This window comes from Lagopus leucura, unplaced genomic scaffold, assembly GCF_019238085.1.
Source record: "Lagopus leucura isolate 7727_CA_CO unplaced genomic scaffold, USGS_WTPT01 Super-Scaffold_1, whole genome shotgun sequence".
In the NCBI taxonomy this organism is placed as follows: Eukaryota; Metazoa; Chordata; class Aves; order Galliformes; family Phasianidae; genus Lagopus; species Lagopus leucura.
In genome coordinates, this window is record NW_024962250.1 from 33,365,848 (window position 1) to 33,386,822 (window position 20,975).

The window sequence follows — 20,975 nt, forward strand, 5'->3', positions numbered from 1 at the left end:
GTTGTTTATCTAATTAATAGACCTGTGCACATTCCAGTTTGTTTAGTACAGTAATTTGTTTGTCCTCCTAAGTGAGGCTTAGCAGTAGCCAAGGTAGGCATGCATGGTGTGTTTCCATCAGGCACAATTAGCAGTGGGAAAGTGTGTTGTATTTAACCCTTCTTTCTGTTTCCCTGCTTTTTCCTTGCAAGTTTTGAGCTCAAGAATTTGGTGGTAAATGGCTCTGCCAGAAGGCTGATAAGGTGCTTTCTTCACTTTTCCCTTGTGGGGAAAAAAAAACCAAAAACAAACAGCTCTCAATTTCTAAATCTATGTTATCATTTTGTATTTGTGTTATAAGTCGCTGTTGCTACCAACAGAAAGGTGATTCTTCAAACCACGCTTAGTCCTGGAATAATTTTCTTGGTCTGGTCTCAGCAGACAGCTCTCATCTTCCTGAATTTGTGACTTCCTGCTTTACACACTCATTCCTGCTGTCTGTCCTGTCTTTGTTCCTGTTCCTTTTTCCACCCTATCTACTGAAACCTAAAATAAAATACTTAGTTTTGGGAGTTGCTCTTAAACGTGTTTTTGTCTCTCCCACATCCTTGCTGTATTTTAACCCTACTTTCATCATCGTTTTACCTGTGTGGCTATGCCAGCTCCATTTCACTTTACAGCTATTCCTTTTTTATGTCTCTGTACTGAGTAACTCCTAAGTCATGCAGCAAATCTGCACTTTTCTGATCGCTTCTTGTGAGGTGGGTGTATTTGCTCAAGCATTCTTCTAGGGTATTTATTCATCTTACATCTGGAGTCCTTCCCTGAAACTTTCTTTTTGGAGGTGAAAGCTTTCATATTTCTAACGGAAGCAAATCTAAGGACTTTTTCCATTTCCATCTTCAGAATGTATCTGTTGAGGTTCAGAATGAGAACCTACCCTCAAATCACAGGAAGGGAAAAATGAGCAGCCCTATGGGGGAGATCAGAACACCAATTCAACTTAGGGGGTTGAATTTGGCCAAGGAGTGAATATCCTGTTCCCTGTGGAGATAAGGAGGGGGGGAGTTGGTTTCCTTGTACTAGAGCTGGTGTTTAGATGTACTCCTTCCAGATCCACTGTCTAGGAGACTATTGTCTGTAGTCTGTCTGCCTATTTGAAATCAAGAATCTCCATTGTAAATCTGCTTTTGTTAATTCTTTGACTTTAAGCCATATATTTGCTGCTGTAAATTATCAGAGATTATTTCCTCTGACAAATTTGCCACATTGCCAAAATTAATTTAAAAGATAAAACTACCTTTTGCTGTTTCCAAGGTGGTTGGAATCACAGCCAAGAACATATGGACCCTTCTGTTCAGTAAAGGCAGTATTCAGCTGATAGCCAGGAAGTTAAAGTTTCCTACTAGGACAGAATTCTTTCAGGATCCAAGTCTGACTCCAAGGAATCCATTGTCTTTTTTGCTCATCATTTGGAAAAAAAGAGTGAAATTGAAGAGGGAGAAAATAACCAGAATGCAGTTTGGTTGCTTTGCTTAGTGTTTCAGCTTTTTTTGACCGCTTTAAGTGCCTCGTTCAAGCCACATAGGAAGGATGTTTTAACTCACGTTATCAGTGTGTATGGCGAAAGCAAAGGCAGTTGTAATCCTGCTAATACTCTCACAGAATATCATGGCTGCTACAACGACATAATGGTGTAGGTAAACTTTCATTCTTCCAGCCTTGGCCGCTGCACACAATGCTTGAAATTGTTCCAGACTTGCTTTGTGTAGAGAGCAAAGTCTCTGCTTTAGGAGGCAATTTGATGCTTCACTAACTGTGCTTAGTAAAACCGGATTTTCTTTTTCAAGCTCATGAAAAATGTTCTTGAGGGCAGCCTTCCTTTGTTTGTGGTTTGGGGACCTTATCAAAGAGCCTGAAATTGTCTTCTGTTCTCTGAGCAGTTCAAGCTCTCGTAGTCCATGTTGGCATACTGTACTGCTAGTGTTCATGTGGATAGTGCTCTCAGTCCTGCCTTGAAGGCTATAATTAGCGTGCTGAACAATCCTGTGAGTCTACCTTTCAGAACATTGGGGTGTGTATCATCCCTGTATCTCCAGGGCTGAATCTGTTTGCCAGTGTCAGACCTCTCAGTTTGGTTGGCAACACCACGCAGAGCGAGAGGTGAGCTGTGTTTTGCTGAAACCCAATGCCTCCAGACTTGAAACAAGTTGAAATCTTTAAGAGATTGATCAGAATAGCAGGGGTCAGAATGCAAATGCAGTTTCTCCTGACTGGAGTGTACTTAAGGAAACAGCTGTGTTCTGTGGCATAGGTGGTCTTGGGGCAGATGGCTTTCAGGTAATGCTTTCTGCTGTTGAAAAAGGTAGTGGTCACTCTACATCCAATCTGAAGTTAAGAGATTCCAGAAAGTAAATTATTGTTACCTGCATGAGAAGAGTTCAACAGGCATGAAGGTAGAGATAAACATCTTTCTTGGTTTTGTGTTCAGCTGCCAATATAAAAATGCCTATTGCTTCATGTGTGTGTCTTTTGTTTGTATTTTTGAAGTGATTTCTCAAGGTTTTGTAATGGAATTTTGCTTCAGGAAACAGTGATCTGTAATTTTGGTAACATACCTTTTGAAGATATTTCTCAAAGCAGAACTATTCTTAAATAGTTACTTGGTGACATCTCACTGTATCTTGCATCTAGAAGGGCTCAAAATAAATCTTGCATCTCAGTTTCAGAAAGCACCACATGGATCATCCAAGTCAGTGACACACCCAGGCATTGAACGCTGTGTTCACCTCTTCCTTCTCCTGCATAATAACTACCCATGTGTTTTTGCACTTGAATGCGGGGAAACAAATTTGCTTTGGTGTAAGATTTTCTATATCCCATATGCTGCCAAGCCCAGGTTGATGAGATTACAAAGATGGCGCAGAGTGATGCAGGGAAATGGGAGCTGTGGCATAGTGTCTACCATTTGAGCCAAAAATTCAAGGGGAACTGAGAGCCCTTTCTTTGTACCAGCAAAGTATTATAATCAGCTGACTTGCAGCATCTTGCCTCTGTGAGAGGCACCATCTCCTTGGCTTCTGCAGAGTTTCTTCTGGTGTGTTTAGCCTATAATTTAGAAGGGAAAAATACCAATTGGCACGTAATTCTAGCAAGATTCCTCCTTCTTGTTTTAACTCAGCCTGTATCCAAATTGCATTGCACTGAGGCTCATCTCTGCCTATTCATTGTCTCAAATCTTCAGGCTCTGACTAGTTACCATGGTACTGAATTTCTTTTGGCTATTTTGTGAAGTTTTCATTCTGTTCTTTTTAACATTTCTGTGTAGTATTTACCCAGAAGGTGAGAAAGGCAAAGGGATGAACTTTCCCAAATTGCTGCAGTACAGCCAATGGGTTTTTGATGACACACAAGTGGTTTTTCATTTTGTATCCATCAGGGAGCAAAGTGATACAAATATGCAGTGAATTTCCAAAGGTGAACCTAGTTTTTGCAGAATTTGTGGTGTTTTCAATTTGCTCTGAAAGCTTTGCTTTTAGAAGCATCTTCATAAATTGCCAATGCACAGTCAGTTCTGCATAATCCATAGTGTAATTATGCTGTGTAAATATCATCTGTAGGCACCATGCTCTCTATCAGGGTACAGTCTGGTATCAGAATTTCCACTGTAATATGTGTAATGATCTTAGTGTAAAGTCAAAGACTAAGTGACTTTCTCTTTCTTAATAGCATTAAAATATCAGATTTTTCCACTCTCCTGTTTATAGTTTGAAGTAGAAATAAATAATAAAGTCGTTAATTTCAAATGCTTTCAGTTTAAAATTATTACATAATTTTCTAACAAAACTCAAGTATTTTTGTGTAATTTTCAATTTGCTACTGGATTTGTCCATTTTGTTGTAACTTGACAGTTGGTCACATGGAAAATACTGATCCTGATCTCTTCCTTCAGGTTGCCATAAAGATAATTGACAAAACACAGCTGAATCCAACTAGTCTACAAAAGGTAGGTTTTTGCATTTGATCTTTCCATTTGTATTGTAATTTGTTTCCTTTTACCACCTCCTACCATAAATCCTGAATGCCTGTGCTGAAGAATGTGAAGCACTGTATACCTTGCACAAGCCTGACTACTGTATTTAATAACTGGTTTTGTAAGAGATGTGTTTTGAGCAGTTGTTCAGAATGCATGTACTGTTTTACACATGAGCTCGTATGGAGCTATGAACTGAGAAAATGGTGCTGTTAGCTGCTTCCTTTCCCACAAGTGAGAACGTCTGTGGTTTGGTGTCACGCCCCTGTGTCTCCTTCATGCTGGTCATTTTGTTGAGCCTACAAATAGAAAGTGTGTTCTGTCCTGTCCTCCTCAGCTGGCCTTGAAAACATTGCCTCTGAACTGAAGGCCAGGCAGTCTCTATGCCTTTCACACAATTTTCAGCTGAAAAGGTGCTACAGTTTTGTGGAATAACTCAGAGCATGACTATTCTGGTTTCTTCCTTTTAGCTTAAAGTGTTTAATGTGCTGTTACAGTTGTATCGCCTTATCTATTTTAGTAAGTAGTGATAAATCCTACTCTTTCATCAGGCGAGCCAATCTGCTTTGGAGTGCCTGCAGGAAGTACATTTAAATGTCACTTTACCTGGGACTTCTGTAACTCTGTCCTTTTGAGCACTGCGCTAAAAGGTTTTTTATTTGAGTAGTTTTTTTTTTTATTAAAAAAAAAAAAAAGAGCTCCTTGGAATATCTCTGTTTGAAGGAGAGAATACGCAGAACTTACCAGCAGATAAAATTCAATTATAGAATAATAGTAAACTGGAGAATATCCGTATTTGGGTTTTATGCCAATACTAAAAAGATTGCGCGATGAAATCGTTCTCATCAAAATTAATGTTGCAAAAGTAAATTGGAAAAATACACAAGTTCTTGCATTCTGTGGTTTGTTTGAGAGAGAAAGAACAGCCCGCAGGAGGAAGGCAGCATCATCTTAGCAAGTAATGATGTCACTGCTCCCCACTGCCCCTGCAGATGGGATGAAAGTAGGTAATGCGGTTACAGTTTTTTCAGAGTTTTTGCAGCATAATTGGTGATGTTATTATTAATTTCTGGCAAAGCAGGAAGGAAATGAAATGCAAATTAGATAATGTGACGATTTAGATGAAGAGGATTTGTGCTGTGGATCTGTGCAAATTGGAATACCTGAAAAAAATCTAACTACTTGGAAGAGAAACAGAAGCTGTAATAAGAACAGGAGGGGGTCAGCAAACACGGAAGAAATGGTCAGAGAAAAGAAGAGAGGCAGCTTTTCTGGAAGGAAAAAGTAAAACCTTACTCCTTCCAGTGGTGTTACCTGGAGATGCTTAGTGCTGGAGCTAAAAGCCAGGTGCAGAGCTTGCCCTTCCCTGCTGGCTGGAGCTCACTCAGCACATGGCTGGCTGGAGGTGTGCATGGCAGCCCTGCAGCTCTTAGCTGCTGCCTGCTCGGCCTGCACTTACTTCTCGGGCTCTGCTGTCATTTCATTTTGATGTAGGCTGTATAACATTAAGGTGTGGTTTGTAAGTCAGTATTTCCTACCAGTAGGTTCCCTAAATGGGAGTCTGGAGGAGCAGTACAAAATAGCAGGATAGAAATCTGATGGGATTTGGAGACTGAGATTGCCAGTGTGTTCGCTTCTCTAACCAAGCTCACTTTTACATGAGCAGAGAAGGTTTAGCAAGGTATGTCCATGCTCTCCATTTAGAAGTGGAAAGTCATTTCCTTAATGTTGAGTGCTTAGTGTTGAGCACAGTAAGCACACAGTGCATTACTTACCGATTTTGCTTTGTCAAAGCTTTTCTGAAAGCTTTTGCCCACTCCGGCATTGTCAGCACCGCTGTAGTCGCAGTGCATTGGAAGCAAACTGTGTGCATGACCCTGGGTTCAGGGTGAGTTGAGATGGAAGCCTCTGGGCTGGCACTTGTGGAGGGAGTGATGAATTACTGAGGTTCAGCGGGGAGGAAAGGGCTTTGCTGAGAAGAGATGGGGTGTGGAGCACGGGCCGCCGCCTGCTTGTCTGCTCATCCTCAGGTGGTGAAACAAGGGAATTAAGGCTGGTTTCCAGCTTTACACTGTCCACACCCATCCTTCAGCTGCAGGAGGGGCTGCCCTTGCTGGAGGTGCCTCACCCCCTCGAGCAGCAGTTCTCACTGCGGCTGCAGCTTTCACCGCTGAGTTTTCAGCAGTGCCGCTCTTCAGGGGAGCGACGGCCTGTGGGAGACACAACAGCTCCTCCAGCTCTTGTTTCAGGAGCTAATTACGGCTCTGCCACTTTTGCTTAGGGAAGAGGAAACTATAGTCAGTACTTCCCTGCTCTAAAAGAAAAGGGAATTCTTAGAGCTTTTTTCCCATGCTACTGCTGTTAGTCATAGTCATTATTCTCCAAAAATGTACTTCTGTACCCAGTCCCAGTGAATATCGGTCTGTCGGTCTCATTGGAAACAAGTGTTGATGCTACAGTAGCTCACTTCCTTCTAGACCAAAAAAGATTGTTTGTTTTGTTTTGAATTAGCAGTGCCATTATATGCAAGATTTTTATTTTTACCAAGCACACGTAATAGCACAAAATCACTTCTCATTTTCCTTTTTTAGAACTTGGCTCCTCAGCCAAATGCTTGTGTTCAGACCTTGGTCCTAAAATCTTTTTAGAGCTTTTAAACTAGAAGTTTTTATGTGCACTGTGTCCTTTCTGACCTTGGGTCTGTCTGTTTTGAAAAGCACAGGGAAAGTATGAGAGCTTAAAATGCACAGAAATTTTGTTTCTTAATGTGTATTGTGTCTGTTTTCATGTTGTTCTTTAGTTGACGCTGATGTGTGCTGCGTAAAGCCTTCCTGACTGAGGCTCCCAATTATATATCGGGTGTATTTCAGTGAGCAGTTACCAGGAGGAGCCTAACACATGGTTAAAGCTTGATGTGGCTCGGGAGAACATCTTGTGCAAAGCCTCCCTGCTTTGAGGGAAGGAGGTCAGGAAATGGGCTCTGCATCTGACTAGCGTACTGACTTGCTTTTTAGCAAACTTTTTTTCAGTGTTTTTGAAGTCCTTTGTTACTGAAACTCTAGCAATAGCTAATGCAGGAACACTTGTAATCTGTCTTTCAGCTTATTCAAAGAGTTGGCTGAAAAGTTGGCTCCCCATTTCCTCGATCTGTGTTGTTTTAGATGTATCAGCACAATAAAGTTCAAGTAAAATTGCTTCAAGATTGTTACTTGGTATGTGTCTGTGTTTTGTTGCTGATTTTCTTCGTGCTGTTTGTCCCCTGGCAGCATTAAATTCTTTCCCTGTATCTAACATAACTTACAGTCAAAGGACCAGACCACAACAAAGCTGAAAGCCATTTGTTTGGCAGACTTAGGATGTTTGTCTTTCCCTGGAAACATTTGTAGAGCTCCTGTTGACGGAAAATGAGCTATTCAATATGCTGGGAGTAGTTTTTAATCTCTGTATTAGAAATTAAACTGATAAGCACTGTTTGCAGCTGATAGTCAGCCTTTATGGTCACGTGGTGACAAGTTCCTGAAACTAAGAAAATGGTTTTTGGAGTGGAGAACCCTAATGTTACCCCTTCTAATGATATAACACCTTCTGTAACAGCCAATTATGGCTGTTAATGAATTGTGCTGTGGGCTTTAGAAAGTCTGGCAGTAATTAATACTGCACTTACCAGAGGTTGATGTACGTTGTATTGTGGGGGAATTAAATCCAGGAAGCCTTCTTTCAGCACAGTATTTGAAAGCCATATCATGTTTTATGTTCTGTTCCTTACAGAAATAGAGTATAATACAATGTCAGTCCCTGTAGAAGTTGCTGCATGTGTCAAAATGCCAAACATAACATTTAAACTGTTTATGGAACACAATCCAAAAGTGCATTTATATAACTAAAATTATAATAAAGCATTTGGTGGAGTTTGTATCCTACTCTTAAGCGTTTCTATTTTCAATTCTCCCTAAGGCAAGAATAACCATTTTTAAAAAGCTCATTTCCAGTCACCCACTTCTACGAATGGCTCATATGTAGAAATCACTTTTTGATAGGCTTCAGTAGTGTGAGTAAAGCAGAGAGTAGTAGTTTTGTAGACAAATGATATATTTAGAACAGCCCAAAATGTAGCCTGGCTTTATCGCATTAGACCATCAAACTGCAACGGAGGAAGTAGCCAGCTCCAGCCATGTCAGCATTCTTTATAAAAAGATTAGATTAATGAGTGCATTTGTTTACATGATGACGCTGTGAATGTTAGCCTCATGCCTTCACTGTATTTTTCTGTGTTGCCTATTGTGACCCAACAGATTTTGCGTTATCATCTAGTGAGGTGTCCGGCACAGACCTGGATAATGATTATATGATAACGAAAACCATTTGAAAGCGGTTTTGTTTTATTTTGGTGCTCAGTTAGCAAACCATTCACAGCTGTGGCTGTAGAATAGAGGGCAGACCTTTTGGGGCAGTTTGATGAAGATTGCTACCCAGATGGCAGCCTTGACAGAAACATCAGAAAGCAGAAAAAGGTTAAGACTGCTCTCCAATCTGTTGTATGAAAAGACACAAAGGTGGAAGGATTTTGGTTGTTTTTTTTTCTTTTTTTCTTTTTTTTTTTTCTTTTTTGTTGTTTTTGTTTCCTTTGTTTTGCCTTTATTTATTTGGTAACTATTGAGTAATTACACAGATTTTTTGAGTCCTTAGTAATAGATGTAGACATATGAAATATCTCCCTTTCACATGAAATGTAACCTGAAGGTGAATCTTAATAGCGGCACTTTTTGCTTTCTTACTGTTAGCAACAACGCTGTTACCTCTTGCTTTAGAAAGTGCTTTCTTTTTTTCCCTTGTCTGCACTCCTGTTGAGTCTGTCTTTTCTGCTTTGGTCTCTTTACATTAGGTTCAGTATGATCTGCTATGTTACTAGTGTTCCTGTAGATGTTGGTGTTAGATTTATAATAAAACCATTCAATTACTCCCTCGTTTTGAAGCATGCTGTTAGAAAATAATCAAGGCTTAAGAATGTCAGCCATCTGGAGTCCTGGGCTGGCAAGGGGGGAGCTATAGAGGAAGAGATGTTACACGCATGGCTACCGTGTAACATGCTGCCTAAAAAGGTCATTCTTTGTGGGTTTTATTTGTTGCTGTTTGTTTTAACAGTGGCTATAGAGAGTTGAAGGAATCTGAATACAACAGTATTTGCACTCGGGGTTTTTTTGTAATATTTTTTATCTTTAGTCTTCTCTGGGAGGAGAAATGGGACTTCTTTATTACTATTATTTCATCTACTATTAACAAGCATCCTAAAAACATTTTATATTGCAGTAACAACACCTGTGGCATTCTTAATATTACACTGTGTTTATTGTGCCTCTTTAAATTGATTTTTACAAAAGAGAATTTTCAAAGGTGAAAATAATTAACGGCTGATCAGGAGCAAGCTTGGCTTTCATTTGTTATGTGTTAAATGCAGTTGCATGTCCCACTGCAGGAGGACAGAGTGTACTCTGTTTGATTAGGCAGAGTTGAACTCTTTGGAAGTAACTATTCAAGCAAGACTCCCTTCCCATGACTGCTGTTGTCAGGGTTTAGGGAAGGAGGCCCTGCAGAGCCAGTAAGAGGTCTGCTCGAAAGAGGTGGTTGTACTCTGGCATCCGTTCTGCCCCCATCCCTTCAGCTAAAATAGATGAGCTGGGGTAGGTAAGGGAGCTGCAGAAGAAGGCTTATGTATTTTTGGAAGGAGTTTTGGTTTTGGCAAGATTTTCCTGTAAAATTCATGCTTTGACCTCGTGCATCAATTCAGATTAACCCCAGAGCTTGAGTGAAGGAAGGCAGCAGGCCCGTGCATGGTGGAGAGGGTGGCAGTAGGCTGATCCCTTTGAGGTTTTACCCTCAGATTGTGGTATCTTCTCTCAACCAGTGATTGTTTAGTCAGGAAAAATCCACTGGAGTTTTGCCCCATGAACTGGCTAGCACAGTCTGTGCGCTGGGTCAGCAGCCTTGAATTCTTGAAGCGATGCTACCAAGGCCTGAACTAGATGTTCTTGTGCCTTAGGCGTCTTGAAGGAGTGCTCTGAAGGCCCAAGGAGGAGACTCACACGTCCATTTATCCGTGCTTAAAACTTGCTCATTGAGCAGCGTAGTTTTTGTGAGATAAGCAGTTGATTTTTCACCTCCGAGCTCCTGTCATGCGCCACAGCATTTCTGTAGCATCCTGTGGAAGGCTGACCTCCAACAAAGTGGTGAAGAGTTCATACCAGTGACCTAATATGTTGGTCTTCAAATGGTGCTCTGCATGGGGTTTGTAGAACTTTGAAACCAAGCTTTTTCTATGAAGATGTGAAAGTGTATGAGATGTGTAGTGGCCTGCGAGGAGCTGTGTGGTCTTAAAGTGGTCTTTGGGGCCCCATGGTGTGAGAACCACAGAGCTAAGATCACTTGTTTCCTGAGCTACCTGCAGCACTTTGCGGGTGTTTTCAGGTTTTTAGGGCAGGCTTAAAACAAGGAGGCACTTAGCTCTTCCCTCCAGTAAGTGGTTAATTTAATGACCTTTGTTGAAATGCTAATAGTAATGTTTGCTCTCTGTGTTTAAAATTAGCCAAGTATATCACATCAGGCTTTAGGAAGAACAGATGTTGCCTATTACTTTCATTAACATTTCATATTTTATATTTATTTCAGCTCTTTAGAGAAGTAAGAATAATGAAGATCTTAAATCATCCAAATATAGGTACCTTGTTTATTTCATGTAATATATTAAGTTTAAAAGAAGGTTCTGCACTAGAGGGTTAATATACTGTTACATAGCAGTAAAAAAAAATACACTGTCATAATTGTTTAACAAGGCAAAAAATGTTGACCCTTTTACATGAAACTGCAATTTCCATAGCTTATTGATAACTCACATCTTTTGAGTAGAATAATGATTTTTACTGAATTTAATTTCTCATTAAAATAATTGTATACCAACACAAGAAATGGTCAAGAAATTGTTCAGGATTGCTTAGTTGAAGCACTGCTGTTACAGTACTGTCAGCAAACTGATTGATAACTTACTTGCCAACATGTGTTCCAGGACAGTGTGCAAAAATGGCTATTGGTGATGCTCAGTGCTGACACTCAAATTCATGGAAGTTCTGCATAAGTTACTTGCTTTTTCCTCGTAGCCAACAGTCTTATTTCATGACAAAATGTTGATCCTTATGAGATGAGCAAATATGTTGGAGTATTTTCCACTTAGAGATATTGGAGAAAAAAAGCTTCTCTAGAGTAATATTCTGATACTGTCAAGCAGCAAGCAAATTATTGTTCTCCAACAGAATTTCCTATGGAATTAAATGAATACTTCTGCAACTAGCTATTTGATTAATAAATTGCTTTCTTTTCCAGTGAAATTATTTGAAGTCATTGAAACTGAAAAAACTCTCTATTTAATAATGGAATATGCAAGTGGGGGTAAGTAAGTTTGTTATTAGAGCCAAGAGGTAAACAAATTGCCAAGTGGCAGAAAGCACTTTTTAGTTTAATGCTTTGGTTTTGTTTTTAGCAAATATTAATGTCGTGGTAGGATACAAATTTAAGCAGTCTTTAGTAGTCCCAAGAACTTGTTCAGTCTTCATATCTTGAAAACCTTCATTCTGAGCTTACTGGAATTTAGTAACTTTTGCTTTGTTTTACAACTTAAATTTTGTCTATAACAAATGTCAGCCTTTTATTGTGTTCAGCTCCCCAGGACTAGTGCCTTCTTTTGCATAAGATACTTGGTAAAAACATGGATGGGATGTGTCAAAAGTAAGAGTTTTGCAACTTCAGTTTTTTTAGATGTTGGTGGTGTTTGACATACCTTCATCACAGACATTCTGCTGTCAAATATTACTATACTACCTATGTCCCTTTCAGATGGGAGGTTTTGGAGGAACTTAATTATTCCTGATTGCAGAGGGGGGAAAAAGTCTGCACCGTGCAGTGTCAGATATTTTCAGCAGAGCTAGATAAAGTATTTGGGCTTAAGTTACTCTTGGCTGGCTAAAACCTGATAGTCCCTTCTTTGTCAATGTGACCCTTTAGCATCAGCATCTGGGAATCTCAAATAGTTGAGCCTTTTCTTCAGCTTTGGGAGGAAAATAGAGTTCCGTCTCAGATAAGTTTCAACATTGAATTCTGGTAGATTATGTGAAGGTTAGATAATTATTATAAAACGTGTAAAGAATCCCCAGATTGCCCATGTTGTTTTCTAGCAATTCCCTGAATGTTCAGCCAAGCTTTGTCTAAACAGAAACAAGCATTGTAAAACACTTTTGTGATATTGGACAGTACGCATTTGTGGAGGCATCTCTGCAGTTCGATGGTGCTACACTTAAAAGCGAAGTCCTGTTGCCATCTAGTGATTGGCTTCCACAAGGTAGAAGGGCCAACTGTTCTCTGAAGTAATGAGATCTTAGAGTAATGGAGAAACGCATATTGCACTGACAGGCTGTGAGCAGTGCCCTGTGCACATGTGCTGTTGTTCAAAGCAGGCATGGCCACTTTTCTGAGTGACAAAGATCAATTTTCTATTTTCAAGAGACCCTGGTTGGAGGATGAGGGGAACTGTATTCCAGTAACTGCAGTATTTTGCGTAAAATGACTATAATTCCTTATCTGGCATCATTTTACCTAAATTCTGAAAGCATTCAGCCTTGCTGCTTCAAATTTTCTGAAGAAATGGCTGTGAAATGTACCCGAGAGAATTTTCTGACTTGGGTGTTAAGTAGTAATGCTATGAGGGAAGCAAGGATTTCTGTAGAAAATCCTCACATTCCCTCAGAATGCTCAGCTGTTGCTTTTTCTGCTGTATGACTCTAGCTTTTTTTATTACTTCAGTTTGCTGAAGTTCCTTCTTTAACTCAGCAATTTCCTTGTGAGCTGGTTACCTGCAAAACAGTGGTATCTTGCTCAATAGAGAATATTTAAGTATTTGATTAAATTCTAAAATTAATATTAATCTTGCATATTGATGAAGAATCTTAAAAACTATGCTAACTTGTGCTGTTGGGTGTTCTTTTTTTTCTTTTTTTTTTTTTTTATATTTGTCAGTTTTTAGTTAAGATTTGTGCTTTCAGCAGCACACCAGTGTTCCATGGGCCTGTTGGCTGTGCCTTGAGCTCAAATGTAGACTGTACTGACATGTTTCAAAATGGCAGGATTGGCTTAAAACCAGTGAAAAACAAAGTTTTAAAAAAGCACAGATTTTTGTGCTACTTTGGTAGTCTCCTTTAGACATCCACTCCATTAGCCATACAACATTGGGCTTGTACATTCAGAGGTAATCCAGCTTGTACATTTCAGCTCGGAAAGCAAATGGTATCCTGAGCACTATCAGAAGAGGGGTGGCCAGCAGGGACAGAAAGGTGATTGTCTCTACTTTGTTCTTGTGAGGCCCCATTGCTGAGTACTGCATCCAGGTTGGAACCCCCAATACAAGAAAGACAGGGAGCTGTTGGAGAGGGTCCAGAGGAGAGCCACAGAGATGATCAGGGAACCGGAGCACCTCCCCTATGAGGACAGGCTGAGGGAGCTGGGCTTGTTCAGCCTGGAGAAAAGAAGGCTGCGAAGTGACCTCATTGCAGCCTTTCTGTACCTAAAGGGAGCCTACAGACAGGAGGGGAATCAACTCTTTGAGAGGGTATCCTGAGATACCTTATCCTGAGATAACTGCAGGACAAGGGGAAATGGATCTAAGTTGAGGGAGGGCAGATTTAGGTTAGATGTCAGGGGGAAATTCTTTACAGAGAGAGTGGTGAGGTGCTGGAACAGCTGCCCAGAGAGGTTGTGGATGCCCCGTCCATCCCTGGAGGTGTTCAGGGTCAGGTTGGATGGGGCCCTGGGCAGCCTGGTCTGGTGTTAAATGGGGAGGTTGGTGGCCCTGCATGTGGCAGGGGGTTGGAGCTTCATGATCCTTGAGGTCCCTTCCAACCCTGGCCATTCTGTGATTCTGTAACATTGCTGTCTTACCTCATGCTTGTGTGATGGGTCATCTCAGTATCCTGCTAGGTTCATTATTACAGCTATCATTGGGAATGTGTCCTTCAAGCCTAGGTTACGCCTAAGATTTCTGTTTTGGTTAAGATACTTCATTTGCCTGTGCAAAGAAGAATTACGATGCTGGTGTAACAGTATTTATAGGTATCATCAGATGCTTTCATATATGAGGCTTATTTTTGCAGTGCAAAAGGTACCCTTGTGACAAAGTCTGTGAAGTACAAGTCACCTCTGTTTACAAAATAGAAGTATTGCCATTGCTTTTCTGTCATGAACAGTTGGAAGGAAATGTTTTTGTCTATATCCAGTCTTTCATTAAGCCTTATTGTTCTCTTCTGTAAGAGACGATGTTGTTTGTGTTCTCTTCTGCCTTGTTCCCTTGGGCTAACCTACAACCTTAACCTCAAGTTCAACTTGTGATACAGTCATTCCAGGGAAGCTGCTGTGGGTAACTGCTAGAGAGGAATCTCTGCATTCTGAGTTGGCTTTAATGCATCTCATTATTAAATTGTAGGGGAGGTGTTTGACTATCTGGTTGCGCATGGAAGAATGAAGGAAAAGGAAGCAAGAGCTAAATTTAGACAGGTATGTATAACGTTCCTATACATCAGCTTTTTCCACCTTGTTTTTAATGCTGAAATGGATGAAACAGCTGTCCTTTGTGTTTGACTCCTAGCAATGTTCACTGGGATGTGTGGACTTGTAGCCCTCGTAACACTCAGTGAGAGGAAACTTGGGTTTCAGCAGTATTTTGGAGGGGTTAGCAGTCCATTCAGCAGTGCTGGCTTCCTTAGTGTTCGTGCCAGGGTGTCTGGGAGTGCCAGAACACAGTGACTGCTTTGGTGGAATCTGTTCCAAAATTCATTTCCTCTGGGTTGATTTCATATGTCCTTACTTCAGCTGGTCTGCAACCTTTTGGAGATTGTTCAAGTATAACACACTGCAAACCAGGTCAGGAGCAAACATGGGCAGTGCCTGGAGTAGGCACCCGTTCACACCCATGCACTTGTATGAAAAGATGCAATTTAACAGCTGCTCTAAAACATCACTGAAGAATAATTTCTAGGCTTGGTAGTTTATAGTTTTCTTTATGATGGATAAACTGAACTTGTGAAAATGCTGGAATTTCATTCATCTTTAGAAAGGCATTTGTGTTCTACAATAAAGCAATGTTGAACATAAATATTTTTGCATAATTAAAGATCCAGATCCTCTTGCAGTAGCTGGTGTTTCATTTGCAGATCTCACTGGCCTAATGTGCTCTCTTTTCTGCTCTTGTGCAGAAACTTGTAAGTGCTTATGTAATTACCATCACATTGGATAACTTAGATGAATTTGTGAGAATTAATAAAGAAGTCTTGTATTTAGTTTTGCAGCAGATTAAAAGAAACGAAGAACAAAAAAGGCAGCTGCAGACTTCAGGAGATGAGATTTGTGTTTACTGGACTGATACGGAGCTTTAGCATAAGGAAAATTTTTCTACCTCTGTAACAAAACCTTATGTCTTTAAATTCAGTATTCCTTCAGGTAGAGCACTTTCCTTTGTGATTAAGTACTTATGTACTTTGCTGTGCATTGGGATATGTGTGATCAACTGTGCTGTGTTGTGGAGCAGTCATTTCCACTTTAGCTGTCTTTAAATCCCAAACCACTTTAAATCCCATCCCTTTGTCTTTGTAATGTCACATGAAGTTCTTCAGAATATCTTCAAAGAATTTGCTGTTCTTTCTCACATGTGAATGCTGAGAACTGGTTCTCTGATCTTCGTGCCACCTTTCTTTTAGCAGGAGTTGTGAGGAAATGAATCTTGCAGTAATTCCATTGCACATTTACCTTTTTTTTTCTCTCAAGGATTCAACTCTCCTTTATGTGAGAACTTGTGAAAAACCATAATATATGTGTTATATTATATAGACATATAATGTGGGATATAGGCATCTTCCAAAAAAAAAAAAAAAAAAAAAAGCCCCACCTTCTTCAAAAACAAAGGAAAAGAATTGAAAAGATAAAACTGCTAAGCTGCATGTTTGACCCATTAAGTGTTTTACTTTGAATTCCCTGCTTTATTTCTGTAATTCAGTAGGATAGATGCTGTTCATAAAGATATATGGGTGGCTGCACTTCAGTCTACTGCAATATGTGTTAATTCTCTTTCTGTAAGTCTTGTTTCCTTTCAGAAACCTGGAATAGGCAGCTGCCTCTATCTTTCCTCAATAGCTGACTTTACTGGTTGCTGAATTCAGCCAATTGTAGAGGATCTCGATCTCAAAGATAGGTTGTTGAGAGCAACAAAAGCTTGAGTGTCTGGGGAAAAAAGAGAACCATAGTAATACCCTAAGGGTAGAAGCTATAGTGTGAGCTCATCACACTTTGCTGGAGAAAAGAGCATGCATGTGGGACAGAAGTCAGAAAACTTTGATCAAAGCTTGACATTTATCCAACACCAGGACTTTGACTGCAGGACAGTGAGAGGAAACTAGATCTTACTGGGTTTGTGGGTCATAAAACCATTCATTTTTACTTTACTGAAGTCTCACAATAGCTTCATATAGCTTTTAGCCATTGCTGGAGGGAGAATGCTCTGTGTAGGACTTTTATCTGATTCAGTGCAGCTGTCCTAATGTTAGATGGATTTAGGACATAATAGGGATTTTTTTTTTAATTCACTAACTAGTTTAACAGAAAGGGGCCTCTTTAAACTGCAGAAACAGTTGTGCCATGGTATTGAGCTTAGTACTTACAATATGTTATATTATATCTTATTTTCAGATCCTATTTCTTCTTTCAATAGACGTAATTTAGGCATAAAACATTTGTGTTTTATCAGAAGCAGCATTTCAGCTTCTCTCTCTACCAGACAGGGAGCAGGATTTGGTAGTTCTCCCATCTTTACTTGTTTAAAGATATATTTATGTACAAATATATCTTTTGTCCATTTTGTTATGCATACTTGGGCCTTTTAACAGGGGGAAAAAAAAACAACAAGACAGTAATCAAGTTATTCCAGTCATGCTTGAAAAGGAACACATGAGAAGGTACAAACACTGAAAATACAGCCATGCTCTGCAGTCCATTTCTCTGTTCAATGCTCTCCATATCGTTTTCCTTTTGTGCAACTGTGTATGAGAAATTCAAATCCAGAATGTTTTGCTTTCTTAATGTCACCTAGTTTTAATTTCGCTATTACAGATTTCCAGACAGTTCTGGTTCAGTCTCACCATCCTTACTCCATACAGAAATCTGCCTGTCTGGTTAGGAATTGATGCAAAAATGGGGAGTCAGGTAAAGAGGAAGGTGAATGAGTGTTCTCCTCCCACCAAAAAAATAGAAAATGAATATGTATTACTTCCCTCTCTTCCTCTACTGTACCAGAGTAGATCTGGCTTCCTTCAGTCTTCCCACTCTTTCCTGTAGAAGCAGTTCATTGAGTTTTGTTAGTGGTATATATTAGGACATCGTCTTAGAAAATAAAAAAAATCCACAAAATCCATATTACTGTTGTATATTCCAGTTAAGAAACAAAATGCTCATTTTAGCACTGTGGAAGAGACCTGGGGAGGTTATTTATCTGTCCTTTTGCTGTTCTATTCAATCAGCCAACCCTTACAAAGAATAGTTCCACATGTGCCATCTTGTTCTTAAAATCCTGTGATTATATGGATTTTAAAATTCCTCCAGAGAAATGCACTGAAGTGCTCCTGTTGTTACAACTAGAAGCCTTCTGTTTCTTGCCCTGTTATCTCCACCTACCAAGTATCAGCAAGTTTCTCACACTAATAGGTGGGAATGAGGGGGCTGCTAATGAACGAGTGACAGAATGTGGAAGGCAAGGAATTTGACTCAGTGAAGCCATACTTTGTGTTCCTTGTTCAGTTATGACTGTTGTTAATCTTTCTTACATGCGTTACATTATTTCCCTTCCTTTTGGATTTGGCTTGCTTCTGCAGTCTGTGCTATCCTGTTGCGGTGCAGAATAGTTCAGAGGTATCCCTGGAGAAAGCAGCTGATTGATAATCTGCTAGACTTCCTGCTCTTAGAGTAAAAGCAGCTCAGAAGCGAGCAGTATCGTGCTGCCTCTCTGCAGTGCTGAATAAAGCAAGAGGGGTTTGTGGTGCTGGCAGGCTGGGAGCATCTGGGGAAGGGGAGCTTGTGACTGGTGCAAGGGAATGGTAGTGGGGAGGAGAGGGAGAACCTCATGGGTGGTGCAGGTGGTGGCATGGGAGAGCTCACCTGCTTTAGTGGCTGGCAGAAGCTGAAGTGGGAGTCTTACCAGTTCACAAAGGGACAGAAGCAGAATGGAAGTGTAGGAAACAGAAGTATTTCAACTTTTCATCAAACACTTGGTTACTAAGGTGGCATTTTGTAGATATGCATGATTCTGTAATGCAGGGGCACAAAGATTAAGACAAGTTACTGAAGCTTGAAATGCAAAATGACTGGTAGGACACTTCTTTGACCTGCCAAGAGCCTTGCTTTCATCTATTCTAAATAGAGTGCACAACATTGCTTCCTACAGATGCAGGAGGATTGTTATGTTAAGCTGGGTTACCTTCTAATGAGTTACTTTTGGGAGCATTAATGTCATCTCATCTTTCTGTACTGGAAATGTTAATCTGCAATACAGAATGGAAATGCATGTATTTAAGTGTAGTTATTACAGTGTATTATTTTTACATGCAATTAACATATTTTAAGTTATAATATCTGCCTCAATTCTGAACACACGTGTGTTACATTAAAATGTATTTTGACAGCATTTGTGATCATGTAACAGTATGACCTTATCCAGCTTTTCTCTATGTGTAAAGTTCTGTGCCTGTAGCTCTAAAGCAGTATACTGGGACAGCTGTGTAAGTAGCTTATATAGTTAGTTACATAAAGCAGGAAAAACCAAGGATATTTGGAAATTATGATGGAAGAAATTACTCTGGATTATTCTGCATATAGTTTTTCCATTGTTTGCTACTCTCACACAGTGTATGAAACAGCATATGCAGCTCTTGTCAGATACATGGTTGTCTCTCAGTGCAGAATTGAAATTTAGCCAGGCAAGCTTTCCACCAGTAATTTCTCCAGTAGCCATGCCATTTCTTAGCCTTTCCTCTCCCTACTATGGCATGAAAAATCACCTTTGGACAGGGGCTGGAAAACTTCAGTCTAAAGGGAAAGTTTTTATAGCTGTATATGGTAGTGGAATGGAAATACTTCAGTAACCTTTCTGTAAGACATTGCTTCTACTGTTCTATAATTAGTCATACAGGAGAAAACAAAATTCTCTTTCAAATGTAGTAGAAACCAAATAGATTAAATAACAAACACCTAAATAACCTAAGTTATTTATCAGCTTTCCTGTAAATATGTTGGAGTAGTTGCATATATAGCTCTGAATTGATAAGTACCTGTCCACATTAGTAATTAATAAATGTTGAACTTTTTGATTAAAACTGTTTCTTTGAGATACCACTTATATAATTGGGCTTGTTTTCTATCCAGATAGTATCTGCAGTGCAGTACTGCCATCAAAAGCATATTGTTCATAGAGATCTCAAGGTGAGTGGGGAGAAGTGTGTGTGTGTCTGCAACAACTGGTTTCTGTATCTGTGGGTGTGATCTTTATGGTGCCTATAAAATGTAGGATATACTTTGGGGTGTAGGGTTTCTTTTTGCTTACATTATAGTAGATTTTGGTAATGTTTAGAGTATATAGAACTATTTCAAATAAAAGGATTTGTTATGCTTCTCAATACTGAAATCTCATGGCTTTTGAAAGATAGCCTTTTACTCTCTGATCAGATTTCAGTCTGTTAGAGGTCAGTGTTAGCTGCAAGGTCTTAAAAACAAAAACAAACAAACAAACAGAAAAGCACTCCACAAACCTAGTTTGGTAGAGCTGTGACAGGTGTTGATTTTGGACAGAATGAATAATCAATTGTGATGACAAAACTAGAAAATGATTTTTTTTTTTGTCACTTGACACAAAATTGTGATTGTAGAAGCACAGCATGACTTAGGTTGGATGGGACTTTGCAGACCGCTCTGCTCCAACCCCTGCAGTGTGCTGGTTGCCCCCCACCTGCTCAGGCTGCCCAGGGCCCCATCCAACTGGCGCAGTTTCTCTGGGCATCCTGTTCCTGTGCCTCACCACCCTCTGAGTAAAAAATCAGTTGTTGTGTCAGTTCTCCTGACATCAGATCTAAATCTCTCCTCTTTAATACCGTACTGCCTCGACCTGTCCCTTCTTGAAACTGTGCCTTTTGTATTAATATATTGCTACATAACATGTTAAATATATCATAGCTTTCTAAATTAAAAGCACAACAAAATGCACCAGTCCAACTTGAAAAATATTTAAGGGTTGTGCGTACTATCAAACTTCTGCAGGAATGCCATGTAAATAAGGAGTAGGGAGAGAATTCTTTTTTTAATCTTCATAGATTAAAAATGTTAGCTACGGTACTTCCATGGAGAAAACAGATGGCAATAGCACAGTTTTCAGTTATCACAACAGCTGCCATAGACCGAAGCCATTGTATAGACTATTTCAAAACAGAATATATGAACAGTCAGAAGTATATCAAAAGACCTTGCAGGAAAGGGGAATGTTAACAGATGTTCCAGCTATTTCCATTTTAAGAATGAGTTAAAACGGGCAGTAGCCTCTTAAATCTAGTATTTTAAGTTTATTTTATGAACCTTTCTTTCTCTTTCAGGCTGAAAATCTATTGCTAGATGCAGATATGAACATTAAAATAGCTGACTTTGGTTTTAGCAATGAGTTTACAGTTGGAAATAAACTGGACACCTTTTGTGGCAGCCCACCGTATGCTGCTCCAGAACTTTTTCAAGGGAAAAAATATGATGGACCTGAAGTAGATGTTTGGAGTTTAGGTGTTATTCTTTATACCCTCGTGAGCGGATCTCTTCCTTTTGATGGACAGAACTTAAAGGTGAGCTTTGTGCA

At 39.8% G+C, this 20,975-nt stretch overlaps 1 protein-coding gene across 7 annotated transcripts in view; it reads left to right on the plus strand.

Annotated features, from left to right (window-relative positions):
- MARK3 (microtubule affinity regulating kinase 3) overlaps positions 1–20,975 on the plus strand; it is a 59,628-nt gene that overhangs the window by 14,818 nt on the left and 23,835 nt on the right. For all 7 annotated transcript variants that reach the window (XM_042873170.1, XM_042873181.1, XM_042873191.1 and 4 more), the window contains exons 3-8: positions 3,932–3,985; positions 10,676–10,724; positions 11,384–11,449; positions 14,529–14,599; positions 19,508–19,564; positions 20,725–20,961. In XM_042873170.1, the coding sequence (XP_042729104.1) occupies positions 3,932–3,985; positions 10,676–10,724; positions 11,384–11,449; positions 14,529–14,599; positions 19,508–19,564; positions 20,725–20,961 (534 nt within the window). The remainder of the gene's footprint in view (positions 1–3,931; positions 3,986–10,675; positions 10,725–11,383; positions 11,450–14,528; positions 14,600–19,507; positions 19,565–20,724; positions 20,962–20,975) is intronic.